This window comes from Phyllobates terribilis, unplaced genomic scaffold (genome assembly GCF_046119375.1).
Source record: "Phyllobates terribilis strain yellow unplaced genomic scaffold, ASM4611937v1 Scaffold_2__4_contigs__length_985480577, whole genome shotgun sequence".
NCBI lineage: Eukaryota > Metazoa > Chordata > Amphibia > Anura > Dendrobatidae > Phyllobates > Phyllobates terribilis.
The window spans coordinates 72,325,371-72,342,778 of NW_027362762.1; the positions used below are offsets into that span (position 1 = coordinate 72,325,371).

The 17,408-nt window shown below is 44.0% G+C and overlaps 1 protein-coding gene across 4 annotated transcripts in view; it reads right to left on the bottom strand.

Annotated features, from left to right (window-relative positions):
• DYNC2H1 (dynein cytoplasmic 2 heavy chain 1) overlaps positions 1-17,408 on the bottom strand; it is a 525,522-nt gene that overhangs the window by 85,377 nt on the left and 422,737 nt on the right. For all 4 annotated transcript variants that reach the window (XM_073662117.1, XM_073662115.1, XM_073662114.1 and 1 more), the window contains exon 85: positions 1,082-1,171. In XM_073662117.1, coding sequence (XP_073518218.1) covers positions 1,082-1,171 — 90 coding nt within the window. The remainder of the gene's footprint in view (positions 1-1,081; positions 1,172-17,408) is intronic.

Here is a 17,408-nt window from a genome sequence, read left to right on the forward strand (position 1 = left end):
CTGGTGATTTACGTGGCCATTGCAGAATATTCCACTTCTTTGCATTGAAAAACTCCTGGGTCGCACTGTTTTGGGTCATTGTCCATCTGTCCTGTGAAGCGCTTTTCAATCACCCTTGCTGCATTTGGCTGACTCTGAGCAGAAAGTATCGCCCAGTACACTTCAGAACTCATCCGGCTGCTTCTGTCTTCAGTTACATCATCAATAAGCACTAATGCCGAGGGCCATTGGAAGCCATGCATACCCATACCATCACACCACCTCCAGCATGTGTTGCAGAAGATGTGATGTGCTTTAGATAATGAGACGTTCCAAGCCTTCTCCATACTTTCTTCTTCTTGATCTTAGCTTAATGTGTCCAAAGAATGCTTTTCTAGAACTGGGCGGCTTCTTTAGATGTTTTTTGGCAAAGTCTAATCTGGCCTTTCTATTTTTAGGGCTGATTAATGGTTTGCACCTTGTGGAGAACCCTCTGTATTTGCTCTCACGAAGTCTTCTCTTTTTGGTAGACTTAGATACTGAAACACCTACTGAAACACCTACTTTCTGGAGAGTTTTCTACCCTTGGGTGGATGTTATGAAGGGGGTTTTCTTCACCATGAGAAGGATTCTGCCTAATTATGGTCTTGCAAGTTGTGGGTTCACAGCAACAGCTTCCAAATGCAAATGCCACACCTAGAATCAGCTCCAAATCTTTTACCGGCTTAATTGATGATGGATTAATGAGGGATCCGTCCATGCAGCTCATTAAAAAGCTTTTGAAATAATTGTCCAATTACTTTTGGTCCATTCAAAAAGAGGCTATTATACATTAAAGATGTGTAATTCCCAAATCCTAACTCCATTTAAGATATGGATACCCTCAAATTAAAGCTGAGAGTCTGCACTTTAAGCCCATATTGATTATATAACTTTATCTTAAATATGTTTTAGTAAACTGCTAAAATGCCCAAATTTGCGTCACTGTTCAAATATTTCTGAACCTAACTGTATACGGTGTTCAATGAGTCCAGTGCACTGTCATGAAAAGTATTACCGTAATTGCATTGAATATAATGTATAGATTCATGTCCTCTATTACCTGTATAGCCAACGCTCTGGATACGAGTCCTCGGAGATACTGGAGAGGGTCTTCTGGGCCTTCCCATTTGATTTGCCAGGCAAGAGGACACTGTAAAAATTAATGTGAAAACATCAGTAGACCCTAAAAAAGGAACATCGAGAAGAAACTATCCAAAAACTCACAAGCTCAATGCATGCAAGAATTGTGAAGGTGATATCAAAGAAGGGGTCCTATGTTAATATGTAACTTGGTCTGTTAAGATGTTTTTGATTGAAAAAGCTTTTGACTTCAGTAAATGTAACCTCTTAATGCTGCAAATTCAACAAAAGACCATTTTCAGTTCTTTACAACCTATAAAATGTTTGGAAACTCTGTTGTGCAGAAGAATTTGGTGCATTTTGATTTTTTTTTAGTTCTGAAAAAAATATAATTGGCAGGTTTGTCCAATAAAATATGATTTATCCTTTAACGGTTGATGATTTGATTATAATGACTCATTTGCATCGACCATTAAGGAAAGTCAGAGAAAAATAGCATTCGCATAATAATTTGGAACACGGTGTATGTGCTATAAAAGTGTATGGAAAGCAGTTTGTAAACTTTCTGAAGACTAACTAAATTAAAATATATTTTATACATCATAACTAGAGATGTATGAACCAGAACTGTAAAGTTTGGGTTTGTACTGGATACTCCGTGCCCGGGACTGAACCACGAATGCGGACTTTACCCTGACGTCCGTTTTAGTGTTCAGAATTCCAAAATTTGGACTAAAGTTCAGTCGAACCCTATGAACCCGAACTTCCACGGGTCCGCTCAGCCCTAGTCATAACCCTTTTTCAGTAGCGTTGATTGGCGGGGGTTGGGGTCTAATGCACTGCATGTGACACTCGGACACTCATGGTCAGAGTCCTTTGATTGCTCAAAAGTAGGGCAGAAGGGCTCAGTGGCGATTTAGGTTGGTACACCTGTACACCACGCTGCTCGCACTTCAGGATAAGCTGTGAACTTCTGCACTTGGTCTAAGCGATCAATTAGGGGGTCTTAAGACTTGGCTCCCGACCAATCAGTACTAAACAGGGCTTATAACAAGCCAAAAAATGTGAAGTTTGATTATTTATAGATAATATTTATAAGAACACCAGATATGCACTCCTGTTACCATTAAATATTTAACCCAAATACTGGTGTACATCTCATCCACATTGAAGCACTTCTCCCGTCAAAGCTTTTATCATCTTAATATATTGCAGTCATCATATTATATAGCACTGTGTACTTACAATTGCTCATTTTGCCTTTCTATCCAGTAATTCTTCTCTTTTCTCTGCTCTATGTAGAAACAGGAAGTCTCTTGTCCCTGCAGAAATCATTCCCCTCTTCAACTCCTGACCCAGCAGCTCTGCTCCCCTTGCCAGGGACTTTTGCAGTGACTTATGACTCATACAGGGAAAATTGACCTCCTGTTTCTACATAGAGCTTAGAAGGATTCACCTAGTCATTTTTTTATCATGTGATGTCATAGACCTACAGTGGTGGCCAAAAGTATTGGCACCCCTGCAATTCTGTCAGATAATACTCAGTTTCTTCCTGAAAATGATTGCAATCACAAATTCTTTGGTCTTATTATCTTCATTTAATTTGCTTGCAAGGAAAAAACACAAAAGAGAATGAAGCAAAAATCAAATCATTGATCATTTCACACAAAACTCCAAAAATGGGCCAGACAAAAGTATTGGCACCCGCAGCCTAATACTTGGTTGCACAACCTTTAGCCAAAATAACTGCGAACAACCGCTTCCGGTAACCATCAATGAGTTTCTTACAATGCTCTGCTGGAATTGTAGACCATTCTTCTTTGGCAAACTGCTCCAGGTCCCTGATATTTGAAGGGTGCCTTCTCCAAACTGCCATTTTGAGATCTCTCCACAGGTGTTCTATGGGATTCAGGTCTGGACTCATTGCTGGCCACCTTAGAAGTCTCCAGTGCTTTCTCTCAAACCATTTTATAGTGCTTTTGGAAGTGTGTTTTGGGTCATTGTCCTGCTGGAAGACCCATGACCTCTGAGGGAGACCCAGCTTTCTCACAATGGGCCCTACATTATGCTGCAAAATTTGTTGGTAGTCTTCAGACTTCATAATGCCATGCACACGGTCAAGCAGTCCAGTGCCAGAGGCAGCAAAGCAACCTCAAAACATCAGGGAACCTCCGCCATGTTTGACTGTAGGGACCGTGTTCTTTTCTTTGAATGCCTCTTTTTTTTTTCCTGTACACTCTATGTTGATGCTTTTTCCCAAAAAGCTCTACTTTTGTCTCATCTGACCAGAGAACATTCTTCCAAAACGTTTTAGGCTTTCTCAGGTAAGTTTTGGCAAACTCCAGCCTGGATTTTTTACTTTTTTATGTCTCGGGGTAAGAAGTGGGGTCTTCCTGGGTATCCTACCATACAGTCCCTTTTCATTCAGACGCCGACGGATAGTACGGGTTGACACTGTTGTACCCTCGGACTGCAGGGCAGCTTGAACTTGTTTGGATGTTAGTCGAGGTTCTTTATCCACCATCCGCACAATCTTGCGTTGAAATCTCTTGTCAATTTTTCTTTTCCGTCCACATCTAGGGAGGTTAGCCACAGTGCCATGGGCTTTAAACTTCTTGATGACACTGTGCACGGAAGACACAGGAACATTCAGGTCTTTGGAGATGGACTTGTAGCCTTGAGATTGCTCATGCTTCCTCACAATTTGGTTTCTCAAGTTCTCAGACAGTTCTTTGATCTTCTTTCTTTTCTCCATGCTCAATGTGGTACACACAAGGACACAGGACAGAGGTTGAGTCAACTTTAATCCATGTTAACTGGCTACAAGTGTGATTTAGTTATTGCCAACACCTGTTAGGTGCCACAGGTAAGTTACAGGTGCTGTTAATTACACGAATTAGAGAAGCATCACATGATTTTTCAAACAGTGCCAATACTTTTGTCCACCCCCTTTTTTAGGTTTGGTGTGGAATTGTATCCAATTTGGCTTTAGGACAATTCTTTTTGTGTTTTTTCATTGAAGACAAATTAAATGAAGATAATAATACCAAAGAATTTGTGATTGCAATCATTTTCAGGAAGAAACTGAGTATTATCTGACAGAATTGCAGGGGTGCCAATACTTTTGGCCACTACTGTAATGGAAAAGAGAAGAATTATCTGGGTAGAAAGGCAAAATGAGAAATTGTAAGTACACAGTGCTATATAATATGGTGATTGCAATATATTAAGAAGATAAAAAAATTTGATGGGAGGAGGGGGGCTTCTTTAAATGATTTTCATGAATGGACAGAACTTGTGTCCTCTCTTCCCATCATCTTGCCAATAGCGAAATGTCCTGAAATTCATTTTGAAGTTGACAGAATTGTGTGAGATTGAAGGGCTTGTAAACAATACGATATATTGGTCCAATAAAAGTCATTGTGATATTTACTGCCTCATTCTTGCTCTTTTACTAGGCTGGCAACAGAAGACGTATATTATATCATCCCAGCTGAGGAGCCTCTCGTTCGCAAACATTTATATTTATTACAAAGAGGCAAATGTATATAGAAAAATAAGATCTGAATGGCTCTTGTAAGCCTGTAATAGTTCTATGAAGTAGGTTTTGCATTTAGATAAGATGCAGAAAGAGTTGCAATAAGATATGATAAATGTGTGAATAGTGCAATACATTACATAGAAACCTCTCCAGATATTAATAACAATGTAGAAACTCCACTCTAAATCAAGGCTTCCCATGATGCATTAAAGGATTGGTCTGAATACCGTTCTTCAGGAGCGCACCCTTCCCCCTGCCTACCAGCTTCCTGATTGCTGGGGGACGGTGTGCTCCTGATCACTGACAGTTGTGACCAGCGGCCTAGTTGAGCTGCTGGTCTGAACTATGCACCCTCCCAAGCTGCACGCAGAGGTAACTTTTCCTATGCAGCATGGAAGAAGTGCAGGGACCCTGGATGCTGGCTGGATTCAGACTTACAGCCACCTTCAGAGCAGCACTCACAAGCACTGTGCTCCTTGCCTAGAAGAACGAACACCTCTGATAAACTTGTAGGGTGTCTGGTAAATTGCAAGGTTGTTGTTCAGACTAACCCTTTAAAAGAGTTGTCTGGCATTAGGCTACAAGTCTGCAGTCACTTTATGTGACTGTAGACTTGTGAATCCTCACATCGAGTGCACTATGTGCTGTGAGGAATCGCCTACACTGGGAGTGGCAGGCGTGTGACCTCAAGTATGTGATTTGCATACATGCAGTCACGTGCTGCCTAGACGTGTGAGGCCTAGCTCAATGCAAGTGTACTGAGCGAAACTGGACACCGTCTAGCCGGAATGTGGCTGGAAGTATCACATGACGGCCGGCTCCCAGCACGGGCATCGGAGAATCCTCACAGCATGCAGTGCACGGGATGTGAGGATTCACAAGTCTGCAGTCACACAAAGTGACTGCAGACTTGTAGCCTAAGGTCGGATAATCCCTTTAAGGAATTATTTGTGTTACTTTCATAACTTTGATATCACTATAGTTCAGATCCTCCACACAGGGCCCTTTGCATACCAAGGGGCTGAATCAAGCTTTGGTGACACTCTTTCTCTTCTTTAAAGCTATAAATAACTTTTTGTTTGAAAATACTTTGCTCCCTGAAACTTTCTGCAACTTTTTTAGCTTAATCTTTCTATCATGCACTTTCAGACCTCCTGGAATGGAGCTTGCAACTTGCAACACTTACGTGTTTAACCTTTCTCATACAAGTGTGTCAATCCCAGTAACACATTCAGGATGTAAGGTCTGTGCATTCGAGGACTAGTGACCACTACTTGTACTAGTTCTCATATATCGCCAGATCTTCAGCACTCTACTGATTTCCACTTCTACAGAGTCAGGCTATCCAGGATATCTTCAATATTTCTCTGAAAGACACAGTCTGAAGACTGTGTGATTTCCATTCCCCCTGCATCGTCTGCCTTTTGTTGTATCCTCTCTCAGATGCACAGCCTATGTAAGTCACCACCTTCACCCAAAACTGCAATGCTTTCCTCTGTATCTGCAGCCTGTGTGATCTGCCCTCCCTGAACACTTAGATGCTTTCCTCTTCCCACACTCTGATTCATGCACAGTCTCTTCACTATTCTTCTACCACAGAAAAAAAATGAAAGCAGAAAGAGCTGACACATTCAGGAGCATAGTCAGCTATAAAAAAGTTTTTCACAGTCAGCAGCAGCAAAATTGTAGGAAATTTTTAATAAATACTAAATAGATAATTGCTTAATTTTGCATTTAGGAAGCACATAACCTTAAGTCCCTATTGACTTAGAGGTGACCGTAACATTTAAGTCAAGGGGACAATCTGTTACTCATACAGAGCTTTATGTATACGGTTCTATTTTTCCGGTGCGCTTTCCATTGACCCCGTACAACCTTGTCAAAGGGAACGTGTGAATATCCAAATACACACAATGATAACAGGCGGGAAGTAAAACAATCAAGTGTCAGAACATATATGCACAGTGTGCAAGATTAGACTGAACGTAGTGTAGATCCATTCAAGGCGTCAGAGAGTGAGCGAAGGAAATTGAGAAAGAGACAAAAGAGAGAGAGTTAGAGGAATAGACAGTGGGGAAAAGAGAGATAAAGAGAGGGGAGAGTGTACGTAAAAGAGGTGGGAAAAGGGGAGGGTGAGAATATTTTTGGACAGATGATGGAAAGCTAGTGAGAAGGAAGATGATAGAAAAAAAAGAGATGTTGGTAGAGGAAGCAATGGGACAAAAAGAGGAGGAAAAAATGAGAAAAGGGCAAAAAATGTTATCAGGGGTTACAAGTGATGAGCAGGAGTGAGAGAGGTTAGAGCTCTTAGTATATTTTACTTTGAAATCTATGGCTTTATACAGTGGCATGTAAAAGTTTGGGCACCCCTGGTCAAAGTTAGTGTTATTGTGAACAGTTAAGCAAGTTGAAGATGAAATGATCTCTAAAAGGCCTGAAGTTAAAGATAACAGATTTCCTTTGTATTTTAGGCAAAAAATATATATTTTTTAATCTTTTACATTTTAAAAATGACGAAAAAGGAAAATGGACCAATGCAAAAGTTTGGGCACCCTGCATGGTTAGTACCTAGTAGCACCCCCTTTTGAAAGTATCACAGCTTGCAAAAGCTTTTTGTAGCAAGACAAGAGTCTTTCAATTCTTGTTTGAGGGATTTTCATTCATTCTTCCTTGGAAAATCCTTCCAGTTCTGTGAGATTCCTGGATCGTCTTGCATGCTCTGCTATTTTGAGGTCTAGCCACAGATTTTCATTGATGTTCAGAAGAGGGGACTGTGAGGGCCATTGTAAAACCTTCAGCTTGCACCTTTTGAGGTCGTCTATTGTGGATTTTGCTGTGTGTTTAGGATTATTATCTATTTGTACAAGCCATCCTCTTTTCAACTTCAGCTTTTTTACAGATGGTGTTATGTTTGCATCAAGAATTTGTAGGAATTTCATTGAATCCATTGTTCCCTCTACCTGTGAAATGTCCCCTGTACCATTGGCTGCAACACAACCCTAAAGCATGATTGATCCACCCCCATGCTTAATAGTTGGCGAGATGTTATTTTCCTGAAATTTGGTGGCCTTTTTTCTCCACACATACCTTTGATCATTGTGGCCAAAGACTTCTATTTTAACCTTTTCGGTTGACAGAACTTGTTTCCAAAATGTATCAGGCTTGTTTAGATGTTCTTTTGCATACTTTTGATGCTGAATTTTATGGTGAGACTGCAGGAGAGGTTTTCTTCTGATGACTCTTCCATGAAGGTCATATTTGTGCAGGTGTCTCTGAACAGTAGAACAATGAACCACAAAGCTAGAGTCTGTTAAATCTTTCTGTAGGTCTTTTGAGGTCAAGCGGGGGTTCTGATTTGCCTCTCTAGCAATCGTACGAACAGCTCTCACTGAAATTTTGCTTGGTCTTCCAGACCTTATCTTGACCTTCACTGTTCCTGTTAACTGCCATTTCTTAAAACACTTTGCTATCTTCTTATAGCCTTCTCCTGTTTTATGGGCCTCCACCATTTTCAGAGTGCTAGGCAGCTGCTTAGAAGAAGCCATGGCTGCTGTTTTTTTGGCACAAGGTTAGAGGAGGCTGGGTTTTTATAAAGCTGGGAAATTTTCATCACCTGGCATTTCCTAACGATGGTAGTGAACAAGCCATAACCCTAACAGACTAATTAAGGTCAGAAACCTTGGTCAAAATTATCAAAGCACACAAATCTCCAAGGGTGCCCAAACTTTTGCATAGGCCCATTTCCCTTATTGTAATTTTTTAAAATGAAAAAAAAAAGACCATCTATATACTTATTTGTCTAAAATACAACTGAAATATGTCATCTTTAACAATATGCCTTTCAGAGATCATTTCATCTTCAACTTGCTTAACTGTTCACAATAACAGTGATTTTGACCAGGGTTGCCCAAACTTTTACATGCCACTGTATACTAGGACAAAAAAAATATATGGTCCTTAGATGACCAACAACACATGACAAATTATACCGTGTCATTATATTTAACCAAAACTTAGGCCAAAATGCAAAAAAAGTGTGAAAAATGGAGTACACACTCTCTGCTTCAGTAATAATTTAGAGTGTAAGTAGGAGCCAGGAGCTGCTAATGAAATGCCATTGATTAATTGTTCATCAACAAGGGTGAGCAGCTATATAAAGGCAGAAGTTTTGACAGTTTGCTCGTCTGGAGCATTCAGGTAAGTGTTAACTCAATGCCAAGGAGGACAGAAATCAGCAAAGATCTTAGAGAGGCAATTGTTGCTGCCCATCAATCTGGGAAACATTATGGGGCAAGTTCCGAAACAATATGTTATCAATCAATCTACAGTCAGAAAAATGAATTACAAGTGGAAAACATTCAAGAGAGTTGACAAACTTTCCAGGAGCAGAAGTCCAAACCAATTCACCCCAATGCTTGGAGAAATAGTAGAACATCCAAGAGCTCAAGCTCAGACTCCAAAGGCCAAAGCATGTCATCAATGTTTCTGATTCTGACCATACAATTAGAAAAAGAATGAACAATTATGGCATTTTGGTAAGGGTGGCCAGGAGATAGACTCTTCTTTCTAAAAAGAACATGCAGAAAAAGTTTGAAAAATTGCATCTGAACAAACCACAAAACCTCTGCAACAATGTCCTTTGGATATATGAAACCAAAGTGAAGCTGTTTAACCATAATACTCAGCTCAAAGTTTGCCAAAAATCAAATCAACAAAAATACCTCATACTAACTCTAAACTATGGTGGTGGAGGGCTGACAATTTTGGCTTGTTTTGCAGCCACAGGACCTGGGCATGTAGCAGTCATTGAGTCGACAATGAATTGCTCCGTATGACAAAGTATTCTAGAGTTAAATTTGTCCATCTATATAAAAACTGAAGCTTAGCCAAAACTGGGTCATGAAACAGGACAGTAAACCCAAGCACACCAGCAAATCTACATCAGAATGGCTGATAAAGAAAAAAAGCAAGGTGTAGTAATGGCCCAGTCAAGGTCCAGACCTCAAGGAAAAAAATTGAGATGCCGTGGTGGTGAGACATTAAAGGGGTTGTCCACTTTTGAGGCAATTTTTTTCCTATTTAAATACATACAATTGAAGCTAAAAATCATTTTTGTAATTGGGTTGCGTTAAAAATGTTGCACCGTTTATCTTCTATAGCCACTGTATTGCTGTGCTATAGAAGGCAAACTGACGGAAAAACAAAAGGACAATGTCAGCTCACCCTCATAGCAATCCGATGCTCGCAACCGGCAGCGCAGCAGAAGTCCAATGGAAAAAAAACTAATGTTCCAGCGTCAGAATAAAGTTTCAAAACTTGTAAATTTATTGTAGAAAAATAAGTAAAAACATCACCATAGGTCACCAACCAAACCAAAATATGTATGACAGCAAACGCGTTTCAGATCATAAGACAAGTCTGAAACGCGTTTGCTGTTAAACATATTCTGGTTTGGTTGGTGACCTATGGTGATGTTTTTACTTATTTTTCTACAATAAATTTACACGTTTTTAAACTTTATACTGAAGCTGGAACATTACTTTCTTCCACAGAAGGTAAACAGTGCAACATTTTTAATACAACTCAATTGCAAAAATGAACGAATGCCCACAAACCTCCATAAACTTATGCAATGCTGAGAAGGGCGTAAATTCCTCCAGAATTATGCCAGAGGCCAAGTAATACAGAACATGATGAACGTTATTGCTGCCTATCAGGGCCGGCTCCAGGTTTTTCTGGGCCCCAGGCGAAAGAGTCTCAGTGGGCCCCTTTAGCACATACCACGATTCATGATGCACAGATACCACAGAGAAATATATATAAATATATATATATATATATATATATATATATATATATATATATATATAGTACAATGCAAAGATTTCACTTCTTACATTACATGACATATCTATTGTAAATTCCACAATAGCTCAGAAACCGGCGAATCGCTCCACACAAAATACTGGCCCCCATATAACGCCCCATATGGAATACTGGCCCCCATATAACGCTCCATACGGAATACTGGCCCCCATATAAGGCCCCATAAAGAATACTGGCCCCCATATAACGCTCCATACGGAATACTGGCCCCCATATAAGGCCCCATACGGAATACTGGCCCCCATATAACGCCCCATACGGAATACTGGCCCCCAAATAAGGCTCCATACGGAATACTTGGCCCCCATATAAGGCTCCAAACAGAATACTGGCCCCCATATAACGCTCCATACGGAATACTGGCCCCCATACGGAATCCTGGCCCCCATATAAGGCCCCATATGGAATACTGGCCCCCATATAAGGCCCCATACAGAATACTGGCCCCCATATAATGCCCCATACGGAATACTGGCCCCCATATAAGGCCCCATACGGAATACTGGCCCCCATATAACGCTCCATACAGGATACTGGTCACCTTATAAAGCTCCATACAGGATACTGGCCCCTATATAACGCTCCAAACAGGATACTGGTCCCCTTATAAAGCTCCATACAGGATACTGGCCCCCATATAACGCTCCATACAGGATACTGGTCCCCTTATAACGCTCCATACAGGATACTGGCCCCCATATAATGCTGCATGCAGGCTGTTACCCCCCACATAATGCCCCATACAGTCTGTCCCCCCCTTATAATGCTCCATGCAGGCTGTTACCCCCCACATAATGCCCCATACAGGCTGTCCCCCCCCTTTATAATGCTCCATGTAGGCTGTTCCCCCCACATAATGCACTATGCAGGCTGCCCCCTCCCCCCTTATAATGCTCCATGCAGGCTGTTCCCCACCTTATAATGCCCCATGCAGGCTGTCACCCCTCCTCTTTATAATGCCCCATGCAGGATGTACCCCCCCTCTTTATAAGGCCCTATGCAGGATGTCACCCCCCTCTTTATAAGGCCCCATGCAGGATGTCACCCCCCTCTCTTTATAATGCCCCCTGCAGGATGTCACCTCCCTCTATTTATAAGGCCTCATGCAGGATGTCACCCCCTCTCTCTATAATGCCCCATGCAGGATGTCACCCCCCCTCTCTTTATAATGCCCCATGCAGGATGTCACCCCCCCTCTCTTTATAATGCCCCATGCAGGATGTCACCCCCCCTCTCTTTATAATGCCCCATGCAGGATGTCACCCCCCTCTCTTTATAATGCCCCATGCAGGATGTCACCCCCCCTCTCTTTATAATGCCCCATGCAGGATGTCACCCCCCTCTCTTTATAATGCCCCATGCAGGATGTCACCCCCCCTCTCTTTATAATGCCCCATGCAGGATGTACCCCCCCTCTTTATAAGGCCCCATGCAGGCTGTCACACCCTCTCTCTATAATGCCCCATGCAGGATGTCACCCCCTCTCTCTATAATGCCCCATGCAGGATGTCACCCCCCCTCTCTTTATAATGCCCCATGCAGGATGTCACCCCCCCTCTCTTTATAATGCCCCATGCAGGATGTCACCCCCACTCTCTTTATAATGCCCCATGCAAGATGTCACCCCCCCCCATATTATGCCCCATGCAGGATGTCACACCCCCCCCCATATTATTCCCCATGCCTCCATACATTAAAAAAAAAAATCAAATACTCACCTCCCTCCGTCTCACCTGCTACCTGCTGCCCGCTGCTCGGGTCCAGACTCCAGCGTTGCCGACGTCGTCCCGCTCTGCGCTCTCTGTGACGGCTCAGGGGAGCGCGCGGTGGAAAGACGTCACCGCGCCCTCTGACCTGAGACGTCACAGGGAGCGCAGAGCAGGAAGACAGCGGATCTGCGGAGGCACGGGGAGAGGTAAGTATCCGGCTGCCCGGGCCCTGAGCAAGCGGCGGAGAAGGGCGGGCGCTGACACCGCTCTCCTCCGCGCATAGCCCAGCGGGGTGCGCGACCGCCAGTGGGCCCCCCTGCCAGCTCAGGGCCCCGGCACTTGCCCGGGTGCTGACCCCGGCCCTGCTGCCTATACTGTACTTATTCTTCACACACTTCTCCATACCTGCCAAATAAATAATACAGTGTCATTTGTCATGTGCAGTTGTTCATTTGAGGTTGTATTTACCAAATTTTAAGACTTTCTAAGGACCCAATTTTTTTTCCCATTATTATTTCCTGATACCCCATCGAATCGAAAAAGGGTGTACTTAGTTGTACCTAATATTATATTCCTTAATAATATCCATCCGTCACATCTCCCTCATTGTGGCCAGTGCAGAACATCACAGATGACACCGGAGTAGCCACTGACATGCAGCATGTCTTTCCCTCCCGGGTGAGCTCCTCTCCCGATCCTTTCCTCCCCACTACATCTGCAATGAGCTGTGACAACCCGTCAAGGTCACAATGTCACACTTCTCACCTCCTTCTCTGATGTGTGATGAATTACAAAGCAAACAGAGATGTACAGTCTGGCAGCTGTCAATGCAATTCTATAGTTCTCAAAAAGAAGAGATCATTATCAGGAAGATTGCAAATGGGAGAAAACAGACGATGTCGCCCTACAAGGAGTGGAGGGAACCTTCCAAGTGCACCAACAGATCCACCATCAACTATCGAATGTCCTGAGCTCACTGAGTATGGTGAAACTCAGGCTGCATCCGCATTACGTGCACCGCTGTATATAAACCCTGCACTTCTACCAGTTCTATCACAACAAGATTAACACTGCACTTTCCCATCTCCCTTGGGACAATTTCATAGAAAACAAGTAAATTACGTTTTTGGAAGTGTTAAAAGTGACACGAGCATTCAAGGAAGCCCCAGAGGAAAGCACAACCGCCACATAGATGATGACAAGCTCTGCACACCACCAATGACCCCAGCGCAACCCGGCAGCCATATATATACAGTTGTGCTCAAAAGTTTACATACTTTTTCTTTTCTTGGCCTTATTTCAGAGAATATGAATGATAACAAAACTTTTTCTCCACTCAGTTATTGGTTGGGTGAAGCCATTTATTGTCAAACTATTGTGTTTTCTCTTTTTAAATCTTAATGACAACCAAAAACATCCAAATGACCCTGATCAAAAGTTCACATACCCCAGTTTTTGATACCGTGTATTGCCCCTTCTAACATCACACGTGGTGTGGGGTGCATGTGACGCGCCCCCTGGGCCGTGTGTGTGGGGGAATACCCGGAGCCGGGTCTCTGTGTAATGCTAGGGGTTGTAGTCTCCGTGGCGGCGACCCGGTCCCGTGGCTCAGGGTGGTCAAACCAGTGGCGGATCTCTTTCTTTGGTTTTGTAATGTTTAAATGTCCGACCATGCCACCCGTGGATTGCGGTCACTGAGAACCGCCGCTGCGGGCAGACCGCTGAGGCTGATGTTGTGTGCGCAGCAGAGGGTAGTATAACTCCCCACGGGAGGAGTATAGGCTCAGGGCAGTGCGTGCAGATGGTGGGGGTGATGGTGCGCGGGAGCAACAGTAATGACTCAGAGTCCAGTGATGCAGTCCAGGGTCTTTACTCACAGTTTTACACTCCAAGCCACTTCTGCAGGTAATGGCTGCCCACGTCGTGCTCTGCTCGCCAGGTGAGGGGCTCTGCCAACTCCCAGGTACCTTTGAAATGCTTTTCAGGACCCCCTTCATGTGTCCTTTCTCTGGCCTGTCGTACCCCACAATTGACCACGTTTCTGTCCAGCTGCCTCGGGCCTTGGCGGGCAAACGTGTCCCTGTGTCCTATATGGTGCCTTCCTAATGGGTGTAGTGAGGGGCCGTACACTTGCAATGCCATGGCCTCCGGTTACTAGCTGAGGGTAGTTGCTCTCCTCCACTAGATTAGGGATCCGGTTCCCTTTCTTGGCCTGACCCCCCTACTCTTGTAGCGGCGGGCGTACGGTGGTGACTGGCCGGTCTGCACCCCTGGGGTCCCTTCACTCCACTCCTGGAGCCTCCTCCGTTCCTCTCCTTTCCTTTCTTCTCCTCCAAGCCCAGGCCTTGTGACTAGGCCTGCCTGCGGAGCAGAGCCCCTGCTCCAGCCTCCTTTCTCTCTGCTCTCTCCCACTTTCTACTCTCTGTCTCTAAGATGGTGCCCACCTTATATACTCCTACTTTACAGTGCACCCTGGATCTACTCTCCCCACCCACACACTACCGGGTTCCCCCTTTCTAGGTGTTCCCTCCCCCCACTCCAGCCAGGGACAGAGACAGTTGTGCTCACTCTTGGGAGCATTGTCGCCCTGTCCCCCGGAAATGTGGTGTAGTGCATGTGGGTGTTAGGCTAGGGTCCTGAGCCACACTCCATCCTTACCTGGAAGTGAGATATCACACCTCTGGGTGAGATGCAATACCTCTGTAGCGACCGACCCCTCGGGGCGCTACACATGCACGTATCCTCTTCAGCAAAGTGTCCTATTCGACAAGTGTCTGACAGTCATTTCAATGGCAACCTACTAACGTCCATCCATCTCTTTTATCTTCACACAGGTATAACATCTCTGCTTGCTGTTATCTATGTCATCTACTGAACCCTCATCTTGAAACTATTTCTATGTATAATGTGTCTGCTTGCTGTATCTGTGCTCTGTTATTTGATGCATTGTATTCAGTATTCACTGTCTGTCCTGCCATCATTGTAGACTTTATCTGATGGCGAAAGGTGTTATACTGTGTCAGGCATAGTGAGCTAGGCCTGTTTCTTTGATCAGCCCTCCACCACCCTGGTGAGCTGAGCAGCTGGCAATTTAGTCACAAGCAGCTCAAACAAACCCTCTCACCTGATGCTATAGTCCTTCCTATAAATCTAGACATCTCATAAGGGTTGCACGCGGTATGGGGTGCATGCACGTGTACTCTTCAGCAAAGTGTCCTATTCAACAAGTGTCTGACAGTCATTTCAATGGCAACTGACTAACGTCCATCCATCTCTTTTATCTTCACACAGGTATAACATCTCTGCTTGCTGTTATCTATGTCATCTGCTGAACCCTCATCTTGAAACTATTTATATGGTATAACATCTCTGCTTGCTGTTATCTATGTCATCTGCTGAACCCTCATCTTGAAACTATTTCTATGGTATAACATCTCTGCTTGCTGTTATCTATGTGATCTGCTGAACACTCATCTTGAAACTATTTCTATGGTATAACATCTCTGCTTGCTGTTATCTATGTCATCTGCTGAATCCTCATCTTGAAACTATTTCTATGGTATAATGTGTCTGCTTGCTGTATCTGTGCTCTGTTATTTGATGCATTGTATTCAGTATTCACTGTCTGTCCTGCCATCATTGTAGACTTTATCTGATGGCGAAAGGTGTTATACTGTGTCAGGCATAGTGAGCTAGGCCTGTTTCTTTGATCAGCCCTCCACCACCCTGGTGAGCTGAGCAGCTGGCAATTTAGTCACAAGCAGCTCCCACAATCCCTCTCACCTGATGCTATAGTCCTTCCTATAAATCTAGACATCTCATAAGGGTTGCACGCGGTGTGGGGTGCATGCACGTGTACTCTTCAGCAAAGTGTCCTATTCAACAAGTGTCTGACAGTCATTTCAATGGCAGTCATTCAGGGCAGGAGTCAGGTAACCCACACTTTGTACTCTCTGCTAACTATGTACTTTATTCCTGTTTCCATATTCCTGTGTGCTTTTTTCATCCACATTCACCGCCCTATCCCCCCTCCATCACCACTCATCCATATCTGCCCGACTCCTTCTCTCTCCCATGTACAGCTCCCATGCTCTTTTGAACTTCCTGACAAATCTCACTCTGTCTCATCCAAAGGTATTGTACAAGAAACCATGTCACAAATCCAAAAACTATCTGCTCTTTCTCTTTTTACTGCTACTACTCATTTCAGGGGATATCTCTCCTAACCCCGGACCACCCTCTGCCAACCTGAACCCTTCCCCCACCTCACATTGAAACCCTGCTAACCTTATTAACATCAGCTGTACTCCTTCATTTCCCTCCTTCAATTGCGCACTGTGGAATCCACGGTCTGTATGCAACAAGCTTCCTTTCTGCACAATTACTTTCTGACTACTGGGGTTCCTCATGGTTCAGTCCTTGGCCCTCTTCTCTTCTCTCTCTACACAGCCCCAACTGGACAGACCATCAGCAAATTTGGCTTTCAGTACCATCTTTATGCTGATGACACACAACTATACACCTCATCCCCTGACCTTACCCCCACTGTACTACAGAACACCAGTGACTGTCTGGCCGCAGTTTCTAACATCATGTCCGCTCTCTACCTGAAACTCAACCTTTCCAAAACTGAACTTCTACTCCCGCCATCTACTCACCTCTCTAAATCTGATATCTCTCTCTCCGTGTGTGGCACCACAATAATGCCGAGCCAGCAGGCGCGTTGTCTGGGCGTTGTGTTTGACACTAATCTCTCCTTCACCTTTCACATACAATCTCTTGCCCGCTCTTGTCGCTTGCACCTGAAGAACATCTCTAGAATCCGCCCCGTCTCACCTTGGAAACAACAAAAACCCTCACTGTTGCCCTGATCCACTCCCGCCTTGACTACTGTAACTCTCTATTAACTGGCCTTCCCCTCACTCGACTTCCCCCCCTCCAGTCCATCCTTAATGCTGCAGCTAGGGTCATCTATTTGGCTAACCGTTACTCAGACTCCACTGCTCTGTGGCAGTCATTGCACTGGCTGCCCATGAATTATAGGATCCAATTTAAATTGCTTGTTCTCACCCACAAACCCCTCCACAGTGTGGCACCCCCCTACATTTCTTCCCTAATTTCTGTTTATCGGCCTACCCGTTCTCTACGCTCCGCAAGCGACTTTCGACTAA